This window comes from Cynara cardunculus, assembly GCF_001531365.2.
Source record: "Cynara cardunculus var. scolymus isolate 2C chromosome LG 4, CcrdV1, whole genome shotgun sequence".
NCBI lineage: Eukaryota > Viridiplantae > Streptophyta > Magnoliopsida > Asterales > Asteraceae > Cynara > Cynara cardunculus.
The window spans coordinates 9,744,948-9,765,835 of NC_037531.1; the positions used below are offsets into that span (position 1 = coordinate 9,744,948).

The window sequence follows — 20,888 nt, forward strand, 5'->3', positions numbered from 1 at the left end:
GTCCCGCCATAACCGGTCCCGGTTCCGGTGAAATACCTTGTAACCGGTCAAGCTTACCGGTAACCGGTTAAGGAATCCGGTCCCGGCCAAAAAAATATTTTTTTCCCAAATTTTTGTTTATTAATAAATTTTTAATATGTTATTAATATGTTTGTAATATGTTATTTTTAATATGTTTTATATAAATACGTTTAAAAATATGTTTTGTTATAATATATATATATATATATATATATATATATACGTTTAATTTTATAAATACGTTTAAAAATATGTTTTGTTATATATATATGTATAGATATACGTTTAATTTTATAAAGTGGACAATCCCTTATTCCAGCTTTAGGGCAAAAATCATGTTTTAAGTCAAATGTAAACAAAAGTTGCGACTTTTAGACTTATTAAAACATAGTTATGACTTTTAGATTTTCGATGCAACCATAGGGACCAAAAATGTACTCTGCTCTCTATATTATATCATGGAACATTTAGATTTATCTACTAAAGAACTCCTAAATTTTCAAAATTACAACTATTAAAAGATTATGTACAAATTAATATGCTTACAAATTCTTTCGGTATAAAAATACTCCTATTTTACCCAAAAAAAAAATTTTGATTAACCTGGATATCCAACCCGCTATGCGAGCCGACTAATCCTAGGGCGACCACTTACTTTGCAGATAGCCTGGAGTCACCGCATTTAAACCTTCGTGGCCACAAGGGAATTTTCAATAAGCATGAAAATTTAAAGGGTTTTTGAAAACTAATATTACCCTTTAAACTAACCGAAGGGTTGCCCCTCCTTCCACCCATAGAGAGAGCCGTCAAGTTCCATACATAAAGAGGGGTAGGCGAGTGGATGGAAGTGACTCGTTGGGCGATGGTAAGCTGATTCGTTTCTCGAATGATGTTGCACAAATCATCTTTTGGATTCCTACAAATTTATCCCCATGTATATATCGAAAAAGACAAAATATGGATGTATTATGTTACACACGTACAGTTATATAGGTACATATAAACATATCACATCTAAAATGTTATACAACATAATAAACCTACATTATGCATCGAAATAAGACTAACTGGAAATAAACAACCAAACGACAGAACAATTTTGGCATCTAAACACAATCCGTGAATGCATCAGAACGTAGGATCGTTTGAATGCGTTACCAGATATCTAAATATGAGTGATGACAATATAATTGATCAGATACCTATCAAAATCAATAGAACGATATGTATACTCGTAGGAAGCCCATGCAAGGGGGTGTTCAGTTCATCTTTCATCAAGTACCGTTGGATTATGTTGTCTATATGATTATGATAAGTTATTCAATTGTTGTACTGAATAAACCGTCTGAATGTCAAAAATAACCATTTTACCCCTTAGTTTATATTTTTGTATGATTAAACAAAAAGAGCCGACATCATAAATATATAAATTCTATATTAAACTTGCAAACATCAATATTCATAAGTGCACCCTTTTATGCACCTAATTAAACTAGTCAATCTTTTCATTACCAATATACATGCACCATTTACTCACCATAACATTTGTTTGCAAAAAGTTTTGACCAATGTTTATATGGCTTATCAAATAAGCTATATGGGCTATTAAGCCCATTACATCACTACCCAACAGGCCCTAAATAGCAAACACCCACCGGAATCTTATCAAGTAGACATTATCAATTCAAAATCAACCATCATTACCGTTTACAAGACCAGGCTGCATAGTCAGATTTACACAGTAGTTTGGAAAAAGGCCGAAATGTACCGATACAACAAAGTTTGTCTTAGGGCTGTTTCACTAAATACTTACCGGACAAGTACTTACCAGTATCACTTACTTTACCGATTAAGCATGGCAAAGACCGAGATTCTTACCCAGTGAGGGAAAAAACTCTTACCCATTAAACACTTACCGGGTTTAAGATACCTACAATCCATTTTGATGACCGAAAATGTTACACGATAAGATAAGTAAGGGCTTGGTAAACGGCCCCTTAGTTTTTATTTAGTGTAACAATAACTTTTTTCTCAATTAATATAACAAATGTTCACTTCCTCTTTGTTACACATTTTGACCTTTCTTGATGCAAGTGAATGCAACAAAAAGAACCGAAAATAAGGAATCATGTACCAGCAACCAATGGATCTTCTTACTATTGATGACGTGCAAAAATACATCGTAATCAACTCATGTCACATAGGCTGAAAACTCTAATTTTGAATGATTCAAGTCCCCAAACTCTTTCTTCAATAAATAAACCATTGAACTTTTAGAAAGTGGTTCCTTCCATTCTTTTAACTTAAAAAAAACGACCTGTAACCGGCTAGAAAGGTTTAAAATATAGAAAAGTATATGCAAACTTAATGAGGAAGTGACACAGATATCATCTCAAACCTCCCATTATCCCAGTTGTTGGTCATATCAATTCTAAGTTTGAACTTCAAAGGGCTGTTGTTCCCTGGTTGCAACAATAATGCTTTCAGAAGTATTAACCAGAGTGAGTAAAAGTTGATACCTTCATTTCTACAGGCTTGCTTTTTATAGCTGGTGTAAACACTCTCTGCTTTCATGTTTCCAACCAACAATTCAGCAGCTTTGTTTTTTACAACAACAGGAATACATGTCGAATCATCCCATATGTACAACTGCATATCAAAAAATATGGTTTTAGCGGTCCTTGTCCCTTTTCTGAAAATTCAATAGAAGTGTCCTTGTGGTTGCTTTTTTTAACGAGTTGGGTCCCTGTGGTTGCTTTTTTTAACGAGTTGGGTCCCTGTGGTTGCATTTTTTTTCAATGAGTTGGGTTGCATTAAGGACCCAGCTCGTTGTAAAAATGCAACCACAGGGACACAACCCGTTGAATTTTCAGAAAAGGGTCAAGGACTGGTTAAAACATATAACCACAGGAACGAAACATGTAATTTACTCAAAAATAATTAACGTAAGAAACATGCTTTTCGATCTGCTCGCACTAAAATCCATATACTCTCTTTTAATCCTAAATGTAGTTTAAGGCAACATCCGTTTCATTGCAAGGGCCCATTTCACTCAACATCTTGGATAGAACAAGTTCCCAAGTGTTTTACAAACGATAACCTGAATCATTTAGGGATATGACTTCGAATGAGTTTTTACTTAAATTCATGACCCTGTGACCTATTAAAGAAAAAATGGCTTTATACTTATGAGAAGGTCATATGTTTAATTAAAATCTCATTTAAGTTTATATACCTAAAAATCCCTGATAACCTTTTATTCATGATCTAGAAAATGTGCTACCTTCCAAGACTACTGATTTCAGAGACATGGACAATTAAAAATTTAGAATGTGCATTAAATGATATCTTATTTTCAAGAAAGCAGCATTTCAAGTAAAACGCAGTTAATTAAGAAAGAAGGCGTACCAGGAAGGGTCTGTATATGAAGCTTACAATATGGAGACGGTTAGAGCTTTTTTGACAATAAAGTGGAGGGGTTTCTTGTTCAATTCTAGATCTGTATTCACAAATTAAATTTTATTATTATCAGAAGCCTGTTACACACACAAACATAACTATAAGTCTATAACTACAAGCAAAGCATTATTATGCATACCCGAATTCAGAATTCAAAGGAGCACCGCATAACTGACAGCCAGTACAAAGGAGATCTTCAGCTAGGTTTTCATAAGCACAAGATATTCTACTTCTGATAAACATCCTTTCCTCCTCAAACTCACTGCTGGTGGTTGTAGGCAGAAACATTTCACCAATAGAGGCAAATAAGGATACATTGCATGAATCATTTAGATTTGATACTTCCAGTAGAGACAAACAATCCTTAGTTTGCATCTCCTCTGGGAGTTTCCAGTTCGATGAATTCTGATTCTTCTGCATGGAAACTTGTTATATGAAGTTCTATCCTTTTCAAGATAACATAACATAAGATGATCCACCCCGAGGGGGTGTTTGGTTCGATGGAATGGTTTTGAGGGATTTGGATTTGGAATCTTTGGTGTGCTTGGTTTGTAGGATTTGGAACAGAATTGAAGTCCAATCTTTATAAAGAATTTATAAAAACAAATTATAAATAATTAAATTACCTTTTTATTAATTGATTATTACAAAACAATTTTTTTAACAATATTGCAGACAAATCCTACGAAATCCAATGAAATACCAACTACCCCCATGGGATTTCAAAATCCTATGTTTATGGGATTTCAACCCAGAAAACACTTCAAACCAAACATGGGATTGGTCCCTCCAAATCCAATCCAATCCTACAAAACAGGCGGGACCTCAAACTTCACATCATTAGCAAAGTGATCAGTGAAGCAAAATACTTGAAACTGCAATACACAGGCTAAAACTGAAAATATATATATTTAATACAAAAATCTCAAAGACATGATAATTGGAAAAGTATAAGAATGATTAGCAGAAACTGAGTAACCTAATCTATCAATAGGCTTACAGGACATAGATTTATCTTTTTGTTAGGCAAATAGGAACATTAGGGATAGCAGGGACTTTGGTAGAACTCATGAAAGCCTATTAAGAAACATACCATCAACATTAATTAACCTCATATCTAATATTCCTTCGATATATGTCAAACATGTTAGATCCTATTTTTTGATGATTGACTACTAAACACTAAAATACACAAAAAAATTATGTAACATTGATCAACCGATGCTGAGATCCAATAAAGACTTCTAGTGACGCTGAAGATCCAATGAAGTCGTTCAACGAAATTTAATTTCTGAGGATCTGCCGCTTGAAAGTGCCCAATGCAAGACGCTAAAGAATGATACACACCAAGACAGTCATCACAGAAGAGCATGAACGCCATGATCCCGCCTTGAAGGCTAAGAGACATCTAACATCGAAGTAGACCACAGGTGGCCAAGACTGAAGATGGCTCTAACATCAAAGATCAAGACTGAAGGTCCAAATGATGAAGTGTCTAACACTACTGCTTGCAATGCTGATGGGTGTTCAACACTGACGACGACTTCATTATGTACCTACATGACAAAATGACCAAGTAGCCTCCTAGTCAGCACCTCACAGTAAGTACAAGTACTTTCTTTGCATTAAATGTGCATTGAATACTTATTTCAAAAAGAGGTAAGACGCATGCTAAGGACGCTGACATATTCTTTCTAGTCAACTCTTTGTCGAAAAAGTGCAAAACTTTTGGACAAAAGGCTCTGAAAAGTAGCACACAAAGGACAAAAAAATTCACCAATACATGGAAATCTGGAGAGTACATGCTTATACATATTCAAATATCTTACCGTTCATCTTCTAATTCATTGTACAAACTGTTGTAGAGAGAACACAACGTTAAACCAATGAAGAACTCCTAAGGCTGCGATAGGACCTAAAGTAAATGTTATTGATTAAATAACCGAAAACTAACAAACTGTAAACTGCCAAGGAAATACTATGACTTTTGCCTAGCCTATAACGTCTTCCCTACCCTCTATTTATAATTGATTATAGGGAATCCTAATACAATAAGAAACTATTTGGAATTTTTAAAATACCAATTAAGTTTGAGAGAGTTGGATAAGATAGCAATTATCCTTTACTGTCACCTTAAACATGTTTTCCAACCCTTCTCATTGCTCCGGTCCCTAAAAGGCACCTTGTCCTCAAAATAAAAATGTGGAAATTGGTTGTTCAATCATGTTTTGTCCTCTACTAACTACGCCTACTTCATGGCTTCAACCAACCCTCTTGGTCTAGCTAGCCTTACCACTGCTCGAATGCTAGGTTTTAGCCCTTCACTGCTAGCACCTCATCCTGTATTGCTCCCAATTGTCCGCATAACATCTCAACTCACTCATGGTAGTATCATCTCGAGTGAGGGAAAAAATCGCTGGTTGATCCCCTTCTCTAGTCGTCTGCAGTCGCTCCAAGATGGCTTCTCTAGCTTTGGTCCATGTATGTAATATCAACCATTTCTCTATCCATTTATGCCGGTGTAAAGCTTTCCCGTCCATATAAACCTCCACAGTTAACATCCTTTCCCTCTCGCTAACCCCATTTACATTGATGTAACATTCGACTTGATATTAACTTCCACATCCTCCCATCAAAAACCAATATTCGTAATTTGCGGAACCGCAAATCCGTCCTATAATTGTTATGTACTCCTTGGCCCTCCACTCATAAGGTTCTACTTCGTTCCATGGATAAATTGGGTTCCCGGCCAATTCTCTCAATTACTACCTAGCCCAAACCCAAGTGGTTCTTGCCCCGCACAAGTTGGGCCTTGTCTCCTCCCATTGTCTCCCGAAATTCCCATATTCAACCCATTCGATCGCATTCCCAAGTGATTCCAGCCACCAATGACACTCGCATTCTTCTACCCAAAGATCATTTATGAGTCCAAAATCTTAGAAGTTCAAAGCGTCGTTTTGTTAAATCTGTAGAGTATTTCTAGCTTAGATGCCTAAATTGTGATTGATGTTGACCTTCGAGACAAACAATTGGTATTAGAGTAGATAAAACTTGTTTGTTTAGATCTGTCATGGCTTTATGCATTTTACGGATCTGGGCACTTTTGAAACTGGCTCTGGTAACAAACCCCATCTCTTACCAGGGGAAATTACTCATTGTAGAAAAATAGATTGGTCAATCTTTCTTGATGGTATAGATTCTGAACTATTTGAGGTTATCCAGGATGAAAAGTATATACTTACGCTCAATATTGATTATCTTCCTCGTGTTGGAAATGTTCCTCGAACTCTTGCCATCTCCCCTCCTAAGACATCCAGATAGACGAACGATGAGCTCAGGATGTTCAATGCAGATGCAAAAGCTAAAAGCTATTTGGTTATGTCTCGTCCCAATCAGATATATCATTAAGGTACAAACTGCATATCTGCAAAAGAGATTTGGGATACCATCGCTGTCTTGTTCGAGGGTACGGACCAGGTGAGAAATCAAAAGAGAAATCTCCTTGTTCAACAATATGAACTCTTCCCACCTAAATCCGTTGAAACCTTTACTTTGACTTATGATAGGTTTAATTGTCTCATTAATGAATTGAAACAATGTGAAATGACGTTTAACAATCCTGAGACGTTGATTATGTTCATTTGATGCTTATCTCTTGCGTGGAAGTTTGTGACTGATCCATGAGAGTTTCAAAAGACTTGAAGACTGTCTCTTCAGACTCTCTATGGCCGTCTTATGACTTACGAAACCAAGGTAACCCAGAAAACATGGAGTAGTAGGAATTTGCATGATAAATCTCTTTCCTTCATGAGCACGTCACATGAAGCCCTATATGAAAATCAATTTTAAGTACCGACTTTCAGTTATGAAGAACATGAGGAGAGAACCACAACTACATGCAATGGTGAAGACGAAGCCATGTATCATGGTCTCAATAATTCCATAGCACTTCTTGCCATGAAGTACAAAACACTTCGTAAAAAGAAAACCCTTCATTAATCCATGGGGAACAACCAAATGTTTTGAAAGAAAGGTCGTAAGATATGCAAGAAGGATTGTGACTGACAAAGCCAATGCTGAAGGTTACAAATGTAAAAAAACACGGAGTGAAAGTAGAGACGGAATAAAAACTTAGAATACTACAGGACCAAGTACAAGAAGTATAAGGCAGGAGTGGGAAAAGAACTGCAGATGCAAAAGGTCTATCTGCAGAAGGGTGGACAAAATATTTTTCATCAACTTCATTAGATGGTGAGGGGAAGCTGTTTGCCCAGATGTGCTTGATGGCTTCAAGTTCAGAAGAAACTATTGAAGTCTAGTGTGAAGCAAGTAATTGAGAAATCATTGAAAACTATGCCAGTGAAAAATCCAAACGCATTGGTGCCAAAAGGCAAGGCTTCAGTATCACCCAGCAACTCAAATCTAAAGGTAAAACATCAGTAACACCGAGTCCATCCGTCACAAGACCTTTGGTAGATACGCCACTAGTTCCTTCAGCAGTGAGCAAAGCTTCTACCAATAAATCTGACGCCAAGAAAAACATTTCTCAGCAGAAGGAACCTTCGGGTTGTGTTCCTAGGATTACCATCACTCTTAGGGAGGAAGTTACTTTTGACACCGGAAAGGTGACAAAAGAAGAAGCTTGCACATGCACAACTATACACCAAGTTAAATATCTTTATGTGCACAAGGAATATTACAATTGTGGTAGCACCGAACATTTCGCAAGAGATTGCTCAGTGTTAGACCATCTCGGCGAACCAATTCACCAAAACAAAGGGAAGAAGAAATAGCCTGTCAAAGCTAAAATCCCAAAACCTATTTCTAACCCCATGATCCATAATGAGATGAGTACCTAAAAGAGAACAAATCACAGGGGTCTTAAAACATGTAGATTTTGAGCATTTGTTCAACATATATGACTGGCGATAATTCCCTGAAACCCCAATTCAGAGTCATAGAAGGTCCATGTGTGACTTTTGAAGACAATGGAGAGGCATACAACAAAGATTATGGCTCACTTACCAATGACACTATAACCTTTACCAAAGCTGTTTATGTTGACAGTCTTAAACATGAACAACTGAGTATTAAGTCAACTCTGTTATTGATTTCCTGGTAAACTAATAATAATAATCACTAAAACAAGCACAAGATGGGAAGTGATTTGCAAAAACAATACCTTGCGGTTGTGGGATACATGCTTATTGAGAGTAGGTCCTGCTCGCAGCACCCATGCAATAACTTTCCTAAGTTTTTCCTTTGTTGCAAGTCCAATATGAGAAGTCATCATCAAATTGTTTGTACCTATGTAAACAAAGTAAAATCCAAATCTTCAAGTGAGTAAGCCACATATGTTATGATGGGACATGTATTACAAAATTACTAAAACAATCGAGCACATGTTCTTTTGCTTCATACTTTGCAAAAGTTGAATTGATGAGGCCACTTGATAGGGCTCATCAGTTTTGTTAATTAATTATTTTTCGGTTTCAAACTTCTTTCAATATCATATTCCTGATTTGCATGTTTATTGACAAAATAGCACCTTCGCTATCATTTTGTAGAGGAGATGGTGATTGTTAGGTAGTCATGAGTTTAAGAGATCTATTAAGATGCAATGTTGGAGATGATGTTTCTAATTATGAAAGTTTATTGCCTATGGTTGAGTGTAAATATATCTACTCCGTGAACCATGTCCATTCACAATCCTTGTGTGCCACATTCCCATTGCAATTCCACATCAGTTTTTGAGCTCCCTATTCTTTCTACCTAGTCTTTGTCACATCACATCCATTTTGAGGTGGCTAGATCAAGGAAGGACATTTTCCTCTCTCAAAAGATGTACATGATACCTTTTTACTTGCATTGACATCAAAACTAGATAAGAATATTCGCTTACAATAAGGTAGCATATGTATTAAACGATAGGAACAAGGGAGTGTCATGGATTTACCAAAAAGCAAGAGCTTGTTGACATGTACTTGATATCTTGGTAAAAGTAGGTATGCTTGATTGTCCAAAAACTGATTTGCCAACAATTCCTAATGTCACGCCTCTTTCCAATGGTGGAAAGACCTTGAGGAATCCAAGATGATAAAGGAGACTAGTGAAAAAACTGGACTACCTCAAAGTCATAAAGGACAGTTCTGTTCTTTGTGAGTCTGGTATGTTGATTCATGTCTTACTCTCATCTTCTTATATCACTCACACAAATATAGTTATAGATATTAAGATATCTCTAAGGCACACGTGGGAAAGGCCTCCACTACACAATAAAAAGGGCAAACATATATTGTTAGGTCCTTTGATGCCCAAAAAAGCACCACATAGAAGGAGATCAATTACAAGATATTGTGCATACTTTGGAATCTTATCTTGTGGGAAAGCAACAATCAGGATGTAGTTATCCAATGTCAACAGAAAACTGAACCATGGCATGTCCCACAAGACTTGACTTGGGTAGAGTGATAATTCTCAGGTATAAGAGTTATTTGCCATCTTTTTTTGAATTGTTTTCATCACATTTTACACCCAATTTTACCTTTCTTTCTCTCCTTTTGGTCTATATTATTTTGAATGGGTGATGAAGTTCCAAACATTCAAAAATCGCCTGGGCTTGTACATACTGCACGTCACACCTCGGGAATAGGTTTCGCTCCGAAATATCTGACCAATGATCACCCATGATTGTTGCCACAGTAGTGACTTCGAACCAAATCTTGATGGAAGATTTCTTTGCTAAAAATGGAAATCTAGAAGTTTAAAAAAGTAGAAAGGAAGAACTACGCTTTCATGAAAGAAATGAAAAATAAGACAGAGCATTGGTCAATGGAAGCTTCAACATGAAGTTTAATTATTAAATTAATTATAATTTAATGAGATTAAATTATTAATTAACTAAAGAGAGAATAACTAATTATAGTTTTACCAAAGGGTCTTTGTCCTACTGGTATTGTAGTCTCTTGGCCTCCTAGGAGATCAGGGGTTCAAACCTCACCAAAGGTGAGGAGGGTGTGTGAGTTTATTTATTGCATTTGCCGTATATAAATATTATATACTTCAAAAAGAAACTAATTATAGTTTTAATAAGATTGAATTATTGATTGAATGAAAGCTTTATAGCTTATGGGCTCAATACCTAATAGGTCGGCTATTAATCTCGATTGTAAACTGAACATATATATGTAAATGATCAGTTGGCCTTGTAGCTGTGATTTACACGTGAAAAGCCACTTTTCATGTAAAGTCACCATCACCTTCTCCCTCTATCCCTATTATAAAATGGCTCTTGAGCCATTTGGAAAGGCATCCCTAGAAACTCTCCACTAAAGTTGCAACATAATTCCACTTTGTTCTCTGCATTTAATTTGTTTAGAAAGTCCGTAGATTTAATTTTTGAAGTCTTCACTTTTCTTGTACACTATCCCACCACTGTCACGACAGTTTATCCTTTATTTTCAATGCAAAAGTAATCTTCTTCTTCTACTATGTTCTTTACTTTAAGTATGAGCTAAGCACCTCTTCGGATGTAGGTGTGAGTCGAACCTAAGATTAGTAGCCAACACTTGGTGTTGTCATCGTTGCTAACTCTTAGGCTTGGTTACTCGAGATCAAATCAAAACAGAAAAACCGATTACTTGAAAGTGTTAATATTAGGTCTTAGACCCAGAGATGGGCAAATTTTGAAATACGCCTTGAGTGATGCAAAAGATTTGTGAAACTCTTTCATAACCACATAGATGTACGGTTTTTTGCATGATTAGTAACTAAGGTTCAAACGTCAGTCAAGAGAAGTGTTACAATAAGATTTGAGCATTCTCTCTATTATGTTAGAACTATGATTCACATAATTATACTTAGGTAGGTCGGCAACCCTTTGGGTGGCAAAAGTAGTGACTTTATGGGGAGACTATGGCCACTTTTTATGGAACTTCACTTTCGAGACAAATGAACTTCTACAGACATTTTTATGACCAGTATCCTTATCCATATCATTACTACCAATGTCTTAGGTAAAACTTACACCCATACTCATTCTTTAATTCATCGTATATATTTTATTGTTGAAAGCACAAATTTGATTACAGAATTATTGATTTTTCTCTAAATTGAAACTTGCACAAGAAGTTAATGAAAATCTCTAATGCTTAGTTGTTTAGTCCTTATGGAAAACAATTTTGTTACCATACTACTTCATTATTTGAGAGTGGTCATAGCGTCTGGTGTGCAGTTACACCACCACTTTGGTGACACTGTGGCCACTTTATGGACATATACATTTTCCACTATCATGTTTTTGGTGCCGTCACCAAGAAGCCTGATTTTACATCCTAAGATATGTTATGAACCAAAACTAACAGGTTGGACCAAATACAATAATAAAATTAGGAAATACTTGGCCAAATTGTATTCAATTCAACCAAAAGAATGGAAAACAATGATAATGACGATGAATGAAACTTCTAGCAATTCGAGAGGCTAGCCTCTCCTATATGAGAAAGGCTAATATTTTGGATACCCTACTATGGCTACTGCCCTACTATTTGTACTAGCCAAAAGACTAATTCGCCACTTTACCCCTCTCTAGCCAAATGACTAACAACCTTTATAGCCCCTAAAGTGGTCCCCTCACCCATCTGATGCGACTGTATTCCTTTCCTCTCAGTAAATCTAATATGTGGATGCATGACAAGATACTGATTTTCATTTGAGCTTGAGTTGCTTGCTTGTCTGAGCACTTCCCATGTTGTATGCCACGACTAGAACACAATGAACTTGTGCCTCTTGATCTAGAAATCGAAAAAAGTTAGGGGACATAGAAGAGGAAATCAGCAACCTCTCATTTTTACTACCGTGAATATAGGTGACGTTGTAGGAGGACGTATTCCCAATGAAGCACCACCGCCTAATCCTCTTGTGAACCAATATACGGTAAATATTGTTGATGATAAGGAAAGAAGAATACACAACTATGCAACACCCAAATTCGATCAATGAACTCAGTAACTCTTAGCCCCAACATAATCGTACAACAATTTGAGCTTAAGCATGTAATGTTTCAAATGATCGAAGCAATGGGTCAATTTGGGGGACTACCCGTTGAAGATCCGCACTCACAGTTAAAGCATTTTTAGCCAAATTCTTTCTTATCAAATGCCCTTCCCCTTGAATGCAAATACTTCTTGAATTCATGGAGTATCATACGTAGCATTAAGGCTAAAACCCTTCACTTTTACATTGAGGAATAGAGCCAAAGCTTGGCTACATTCTCAATCGCCCAATTCCATCACCACTTAGGCTGATCTTGCTGGAAAATTCTTTTAAAAAGAAAACTTCCCTCCGATGAGGAACGTAAAGTTTAGGAATGAGATTTTGCTATTCCAACAGTTTCAAATGCTTGGGAGAAGTTCAAGAAAATTTTAAGTGCCCTCATTATGGAATTGATCATCCCACCCAATTTATAATGCTCTCTCTAACACTCCTAAAATTATCCTCCATGCTACAGTCAGCGGATACAATATACTAGAAAGGTCAAATTGGACACTTCCACCCAAGAATGCATCAGGTATTCATGACGTTGATGCTATCACCGCTTTAACGCACAATCGCACATATTGTCGCTCTCAGTAACTTGGTTAAAAATAATTTGAACCTGAATAGTGAAAAGAACCAGGTGCCTAGAGGTCCCAGGTTCGAATCCAATAAGGAATACCCCTTGTGGCCACGGAGGTTCAAATGCGGTGACTCCAGGCTACCCGCAAAGCGGGTGGTCACCCTGGGATTAGTCGAATTGCATAGCAAGTTGGATATCCTGGTTAATCAAAAAAAAAGAACCAAGTGTAGGCTATAATGACAAATCCTTACGTTAACAAGACACGCATTTTGTGGTGAGAAACATATTTACGACTGTTTTCTGATCCTCCCATATACGTCAACTATGTAGGAAACCATGCTAGGAATAGTCCGTGCTCACAAACCTACAACTTGAATTGGATAAACCATCCCAATTTTCATGGTCAACCAACCAAGGACTTCAACCCCCCAAGGCAAGTCAAGGTTCAAATCGACCACACAATCCTCCGGGATTTTCAGCAAGGTACTCACCATTCATACCAAAGTGGGCCAATCCCCACAATCTCACGTACCTAGAAAACAAAATGCATCAGAAAGCAATAATTCAATCGAATCATTGCTTAAAGGTTTTATAAACCAAACAAAAACAACTTTGAGAAAGTTTGTGACCCAACTCGGTTAGTTTGCTACCGACCTTAAGGTAGACAACTAGGGACTATACACCATGACCTAAGGGTATTCCAAAAGGGCATGTTAAAGGTGACTTTGAGAAGTGGTAAGGATTTGGAAGACACTGTGTCTAAACCAAACAACGGAAAACCAATCACACCACTTAGCCACGAGAAACACCACATCCTTCTGATAAGCCAAATTTTCCAACACTTTTCCCTTCCATAGTGGTGACGCAGAATCCAAATACTACACATGTTGTAGTTCATGCTTCAAGTTCTTGGGCACCAGAAATTCCAACACATCTAATGATCTAACCCACAAATGCCCACTCCGCAAACAGTCGTCAACGAAAAGGCAATCCAAAACCAACCCGAGCTATATCTGAGAGACCTCCCTTTTCCCGGTGGAATGAAAACCAAAAATGTAGACGTTTAATGTAAGATTCTTGGATGTCTTGATAGACGTTCAATGTAAGCAACTCCACATTAACATAGTTTTCGTAGAGGCTCTCAAGCAATTGCCAAATTATTTTAAATTTTTAAAGGCATCCTTAACAAGAAGAGAAGGTTGAGTGACTTAGAGACCGTAACTTTGACAAAAGAGTGTAGTGCTCTCCTCACTTGCAAAATTCCACCTCAACTAAAGGACCTAGGCAGTTTCACCATCCTTGGTAAGGAAGTTGGCCATGCCTTGTGACTTAACGGAAGCATAAACTCATGCCTTTATCAATTTTCAACAAGTTAGGAATAAGAGAAGTCTGAGATGCTGTTTGTTTTTTAAGAGGTGCTAAAGTCTGAAGTTTTATTTCATTTCTGATTGATAAGAGGTGGTGCTGAAGTCTGAAAACAAATAAGACTGTTTGTTTTTGTAAACCGACAAATGTCTAAATATGTATACTTGTCTATTTCATCCCTCAAAATGTTATATTGTTGAATTTATAAGACCATCAATTTCATTTTAACTAAAATATATTATTGTCTTTATAAACACATTCAATAATTCATGTCCATGTTTGTGCAAACTAGAGATGGCCGCCTCTCTTGATCGCTCGACTTACACACGATTTCCATGCATTCAACTCATATTACAGTGGCTTACCCCATGGAAGTGAGAAGGAGATTGGACTGAAGTGCCAAATGATGTTGTTACTTCCTTAGCAATTTTGCTAGAGGAGACCAGAGGCAAGCCCATGACTACGACTTCTTTTTCCTTGTAAAACTTGTGAAAAGCTTTACCATCCTTACTGTCTATTGAACAGACAATCCAAATTAATTACTTGCATCCACAACACTAAAGATCTAAGGCTCACATATCACATAAATTTAACATAACCTAGCTGATTTACATGCCTATGGAAACATGTCCACTATCTATCAGTTTTAAGCCTTCCAATCTTTGCAACAGCCTCTTCAAAAGAAACTGCACGTATTTCCAAGACTAAGCCAAAAGTCTAAATAACATAGGTAGCACAACCAACAATTCCTTGCAATTGGTATGAGGAATGAGATCCGAAGCCCAAAACCTAGAGTTATTTTGAATGGAAAGTCACTTCAATTTATTCTCTATTCCCATAGAACATATGAAAAAAAACAACACACGGTAGAGTTTAACATTAAGCATTACATTTATCCACATGATGATCCAAAATAAGCTATAACTTTTTTGTTATAACCATCCACTTCCAATCGGATGATTCAGAATAAAGTTTTGAAAAGAAAATCCAATTATCCACGTTCGTTCAAAATAGCCTGCACCGTCGTACAAATTGATCAAGATGTTCTATGTGCTGATATCCGGTACATATGGTCAGTTTTCCATAATTGCTAAAGAGATGTTCCACCTAGTGTCCTCCAGATAGCAAAACCAACTAGTCTTGTTTTGATTTGAACTTGTTCTTCCATATAGATGCTATAAACTCTTACAACCGTGTTAATGCTTGAAAGCCAATGGCGCTTGAGTGGCCTGCTCTCTTTCCTATTGCTCAAGTAATTCATCCACTTGTAATCTATAATGTTGAAGTTTTCCATATAATCTCTTTTCTTGCAACAAAGATGCAAGAGTTCAACTCTAGTCCCATTCGCCTAACTAGTGCTCAACACAAGTTAGCATGTCTACTGCTTGATGCTACTAAAAGATTACCAATAAAACATTAGAATGACATATAAGACCCCTTATCTGCAAAAAGAACAATATTAATATAACATGAATAAAGAACCATAAAACTCAAATGATCGATCTGCTCCGTGGCAGGGGTGACTTTACCCTCAACAGAGCGGGCCTCTTAGGAACCCCAGATAAAGAAAACAAAACTTTAGGTCTTAGAACCAGAGGTATCCTCTACCTAATTAGCTTATAGCGGGTGATGGCATCACCAAATTTAAAAACGTTAGGGATCATTTAAGGGCAGAAGATACGAGTTTGCAAATACCAATTTGACCCTTTGCTAGCTTCTAACGCCCACCAAGCCCTACCTTGAGAAAAGCTCACATAACTTATCTGGGTAAAGTATTAGATGGTCTAAAAGATCAAATCTTTATAACCTTTCTCCAAATTCTTGGACTTGGTTACTCAAGTTGAAGCTTTGAATCAACACAGACAAACCGATCACTTGAAAGTGCTAATATTAAGTCCTAGACCTAAAGATGGGTGGATTCGGAAATACGGCTCAAATGATGCAAGAAGATTTGAGAAAGTCTTTCATAACCATGTAGAGATACATGTTTTGCCATGATATGTGACTAAGGTTCAAAAGTCAGTCGAGAGTGGTGTTGCATAGATACATGAGCATTCTCTCAATGCAGGTAGAGCTAAGATTCCTTGAAATATACTTAGTTCGGTCGGCAAACCTTTAATTGGTAAAAATGATGACTCTGTGGAGAGATTGTGACCACTCACTGTTTACATTCGCTTTCAAGAGAGAACTTCTATAGTTGTTTTTGTGACCCAGACCATGTTAGTAGTACATGTTGTTACTAATGATCTCTTAGGTGACATTTACACTCATAGCCATTTTTTATTACTTGTTCAGATTTGGTTGTGATAAGCACTGAACTTGCTCAAAGATACTTCTTTTTCTCCAATTGAAATCATTGTATACTCGACCTAGTACTCGAATCACTGAAGTCTGATCCATCAGGATATGATTTCGGTATTTTTACCACTTTATTACTTGAAAGTGATCATAGTGATCGGTGTAAACTGCCACTGTGTGAACATATACAGTTTCGGCCATCATAGAGAGAAGTCCAAAAAACCCCAATGGACTTCCGATTTTGAGTGATTAAGCCCCCTTTTGGAACAAATAAATCCTTGAACTTCGTAAAATCGATTAAACCGGTGACAGCTATATTGGTAAACCAGTTTTAAAGTAAAAAGAAAAAGTCTAGAAAAAACCAATGGATTTTCTGATTTTGAGTGATCAAGTCCATAAACTTTTTTGAACAAATAAATTCCTGAACTTTCTAAAATCAATTAAATACATCATTTTGACCAAAAAAAAAGTTAGATTGATAAATCGGTTTTAAAAGTAAAAAAACTAAATCACTTAACCGGTAAAGGGAATGAGCACAACTTTTGTATGAGTCTATTCATGTTTTGGGTATAACTTTCGTATTCTTTGGAATTACTTATTCAAAGCACAGGATTTGAAAAGCATTATCCTTGAAAAATGCAAGAGTCCAACCCGCTAAACGTCAAGGATCAGCGGTGGAATACCATTAGTAATACCTCAAACCTAAAGCAACAAAGTTGCAAAATAACCTCCAAACCAACTATATCCATGGAGAGAAGTTCTTACTACACCACCATCAAGAACATACAAGGATCCTCAATTTATGCTTACAATCGATGTGGGATAGATGTCACATATATTCACGGAAGCAATAAGTAAGCAATTGTAGGTAGTGTAGAGGCTACTGAACCATTATAGGCAGTGACAGCTAGGTTGACGGTGATGGCTATGATGCATGGAATTTCTTATGATGGTGGTTGTAGATAATGTCAAGTTACTCTCCTTGTATCTTCTAGTAGCAGAGAAATAAGGTTGAGACAGGGGAATTAATACACCTCAGATGTGGGATGAGAAATTGAAACATAGAAGTTTGTGAGAAGTACTAATATGGCTGAGAGTGAGATTAGGGTTTTGAAACTAGTTTAGATGCAAGATGAGAATTTGAAAGATAGAATTTTGCGAGAAGCAACTATTAACTAACTGCAGAAGATTAGGGACTTTAACTTGATTGCACACAAATACACAATAACTAGTATATTAGAGAACTTTCTATTAAGACAAAACTCTGTTTGATAATTCAATCGTTGGGAATTCCAACTCTATTTATAATGGAAACCTTGATAATGACCGCAGGAAAAAGAACATAAACTAAAAGACCAAAAGGGCTTAAATGGATGAAATTAAAAATTGTCCCGAATATAATAAACTACCCTAAATCCCAATTAACAACATCAATTTCTAACCAATTGAATATATAACCCAAGTAAGGTTCTATATAAACTTATTTATTCCTTAATATCGAGATCCTCCTTGGTCATCCTCTTCATAGATGTATCATTTTACTTCATAAGCTAATTACATAGACAAGAACTTTTTATATGTATTGATGGAGAACATCGTCAAGTAACAAAATATAGCCTTGAGATACAACCAAAAAAGGAAGAGAGAAAACCTTGAGAATGTATTGCTTCATAAGTTTCAACCAAGCATTGTACGGATGACTGCTGAACTGTTCTCGCTTCAACGACATCTCCAAATCTCATCACTTTGACATCTATAAAACAAAAGACATGAAATGCAAACTCCCATTCAGCACTTTTGGCATCTAACAAGGATAATGCAAACATTTCCATTTTCATTATAACTATTTTTCTATTAATATGACTAACAAAGAGATACGTGTTAAGAATAGAAAACCCCATATGCCGATCTACTTAAGTTACCTACGAGTAATTGCTTATACCCACGCTGTTAGAGATCATTTTAATTGGTGTTCCATTTCATAATACATCACATTTCATTTACCTTCCATCATTAACAGATAAGAGGCCTTTTCATCGACCTGAAACGGACACCTCTTTTTCTTTATGTTCTTTAATGAATTCGTCTTCTTTTCCATCTCTCTTTTTGTTTCTTCAACACCACTTTCACTCTCCAAATTGATCCATCTTTATGGTGGTGGAGGTGGCTCGTGGTGGCGATGGACGGTGGTGGTCAGTGGCCGACAGTGGTTGTGGAGGTGGTAGAGGAAGTTGTTGTAGTGGTGGTGGCGATAGATGGTGGTTGTGGAGGTGATGGACGAGGTTGTTGTAGTGGAAGAAAATGTGGAGGGGGCTTACTTGTGGCTGTAGGTGATGACGGCGTAGCAGCGGTGACCATTAAAACAGTTAAATATCAAATGAGAGTAGATTAATGATATTTTAGTTTCTGTCTCATCCTTGTCCATCTTGTTCCACCTATTTTGGTAGAACAAAAAAAAGCTTTTTTTGTCCCACCGTGTCCCAGTTCTTGTCCCTGTCCCATGTCATGCCAAACGAACAATGAGTTCTTGTCCTATCCCATGTCGCGCCAAACATGGGATAGTGAGTTTTGTCCCATCATGTCATGTCACATGTACCAAACGCAGCCTCACAGATTGGTCATCAAGTTCTCCAATCGAAATCCCATGAGCATATTTATATTTGAAATATGCTAAGGGGTTGTTTGGTTCGCGGAATTCGAAGGATTTTCAAGGGAATTGGAATGATCAATTCCTTTGACCGAATTCTAATTCCTTAGTTTGGCTCACATATTGAAATGGATGGAATCCTTTGAATTCCACAAATTAATGAATTCATGATTCCTTGGCATAAGTGAAGGAATTGAATTCCATCTCTTTGCATCCGATTTTAACCAACACTACCCACCCCCTGCCCCAACAACGACCATGCTATTGCTATCACTTTCACACCCTCTAATACCCCCCACCACCACAGCACTATTGTCGCCATCACAACCCCCACCCAACCCTAACCCCCTAACCCACTACTGACCACCATACCACTACTGTTGTTGTTACTTACACCCTTACCCCACAACCCACACCTCGCCACCATTGTCATCGTCACAACTACCACCCTTACCCACCCCACCTAGGGGTGTTCGCGGTCTGGTTTGGGCGGTTTAACCCCTTAAACCACAAATCAAACCGTAATAGCGGCTTATAAAATTTTCAAACCGAGCGGTTTGACATCAAGTGCCCAGACCGGTCAAACCAGACCACGAAAAGGCGGTCTGGTCTGACCGGTTTAGGCGGTTTGGGCCTTTAATGGACTTTAAATATTAAACTTAAAAAACATATATAATATAGAATTTTAGATTAAATATCCATTTTAATAAAACAAAATATCCAAACAAATAAATATAATAATTAAGCAGCTCTTGAGTTTAAAGTCGAAGCAATCAAAAGTAGAAACAAATAAATATATAACATATTAGAAAACAAACAAATTAACAAAGTTACAACTCTACTCACAACCTTCAATGGTTCAATTCTTGAGTTTTGAGTTCTTGACCAAACAAAATAGAAGCCAAATCTAAGTTGGTTGAATCACTTGGTTGATGTCTTGATGATGTGCGCCGAAATCAAACCATGGATTAGAAAGATCAATAKATTGATGAAGTTCTTGAGGGATTTCAATATTTGGAGACCGTCAATATCAAATGTGTCGATATGTTCAATGGTTTAATGRTTTTAGTCRTCGATTTTGATTATGTTAGATGTTAGGCTTAGGGATATATTTGGGTCATAGTCAATAAGTTAAAAAAGTTGGGTTTGCTAATATAGATAAATAAATAAATATATATATATATATATATATATATATTTGGTGGTCGGTTTGGTTCAAACCGCCCAAAAAAGGTTCCAAACCGCAAATCGGACCGGACCGCCCGGTTTTGTTATTTTCCAAACCAGACCGGACCGCCAAACCGCTCAAACCGCCAAAAACGGTCCGGTTTGACTTGGTTCGGCCGGTTTGAGCGGTCCAACGGTTTTTTTGAACACCCCTAACCCCACCCATCACCATGCCACTACTATTGTCATCACAGCTGCCACCCCGCCCAACCAATACCACCTGGCCACTACTGTTGTCATCATAGTTGCTACCCC

The 20,888-nt window shown here is 37.0% G+C and overlaps 1 protein-coding gene across 6 annotated transcripts in view; it reads right to left on the minus strand.

The window, feature by feature from the left end:
* Positions 1–1,125: 1,125 nt before the first annotated feature.
* The window catches only part of LOC112511344, a 23,006-nt gene continuing 3,243 nt past the window's right edge, over positions 1,126–20,888 (minus strand). For 3 of the 6 annotated variants that reach the window (XM_025116932.1, XM_025116937.1, XM_025116938.1), the window contains 5 exons: positions 18,411–18,512; positions 8,663–8,787; positions 3,620–3,894; positions 3,430–3,520; positions 2,152–2,670 (listed from right to left, as the gene is read on the minus strand). In XM_025116932.1, coding sequence (XP_024972700.1) covers positions 2,386–2,670; positions 3,430–3,520; positions 3,620–3,894; positions 8,663–8,787; positions 18,411–18,512 — 878 coding nt within the window. In that variant the 3' untranslated portion in view covers positions 2,152–2,385. Of the gene's footprint in view, positions 1,187–2,151; positions 2,671–3,429; positions 3,521–3,619; positions 3,895–8,662; positions 8,788–18,410; positions 18,513–20,888 lie in introns of those variants that run through there. The other 3 variants (XM_025116935.1, XM_025116934.1, XM_025116933.1) reach the window with 3 other exon arrangements.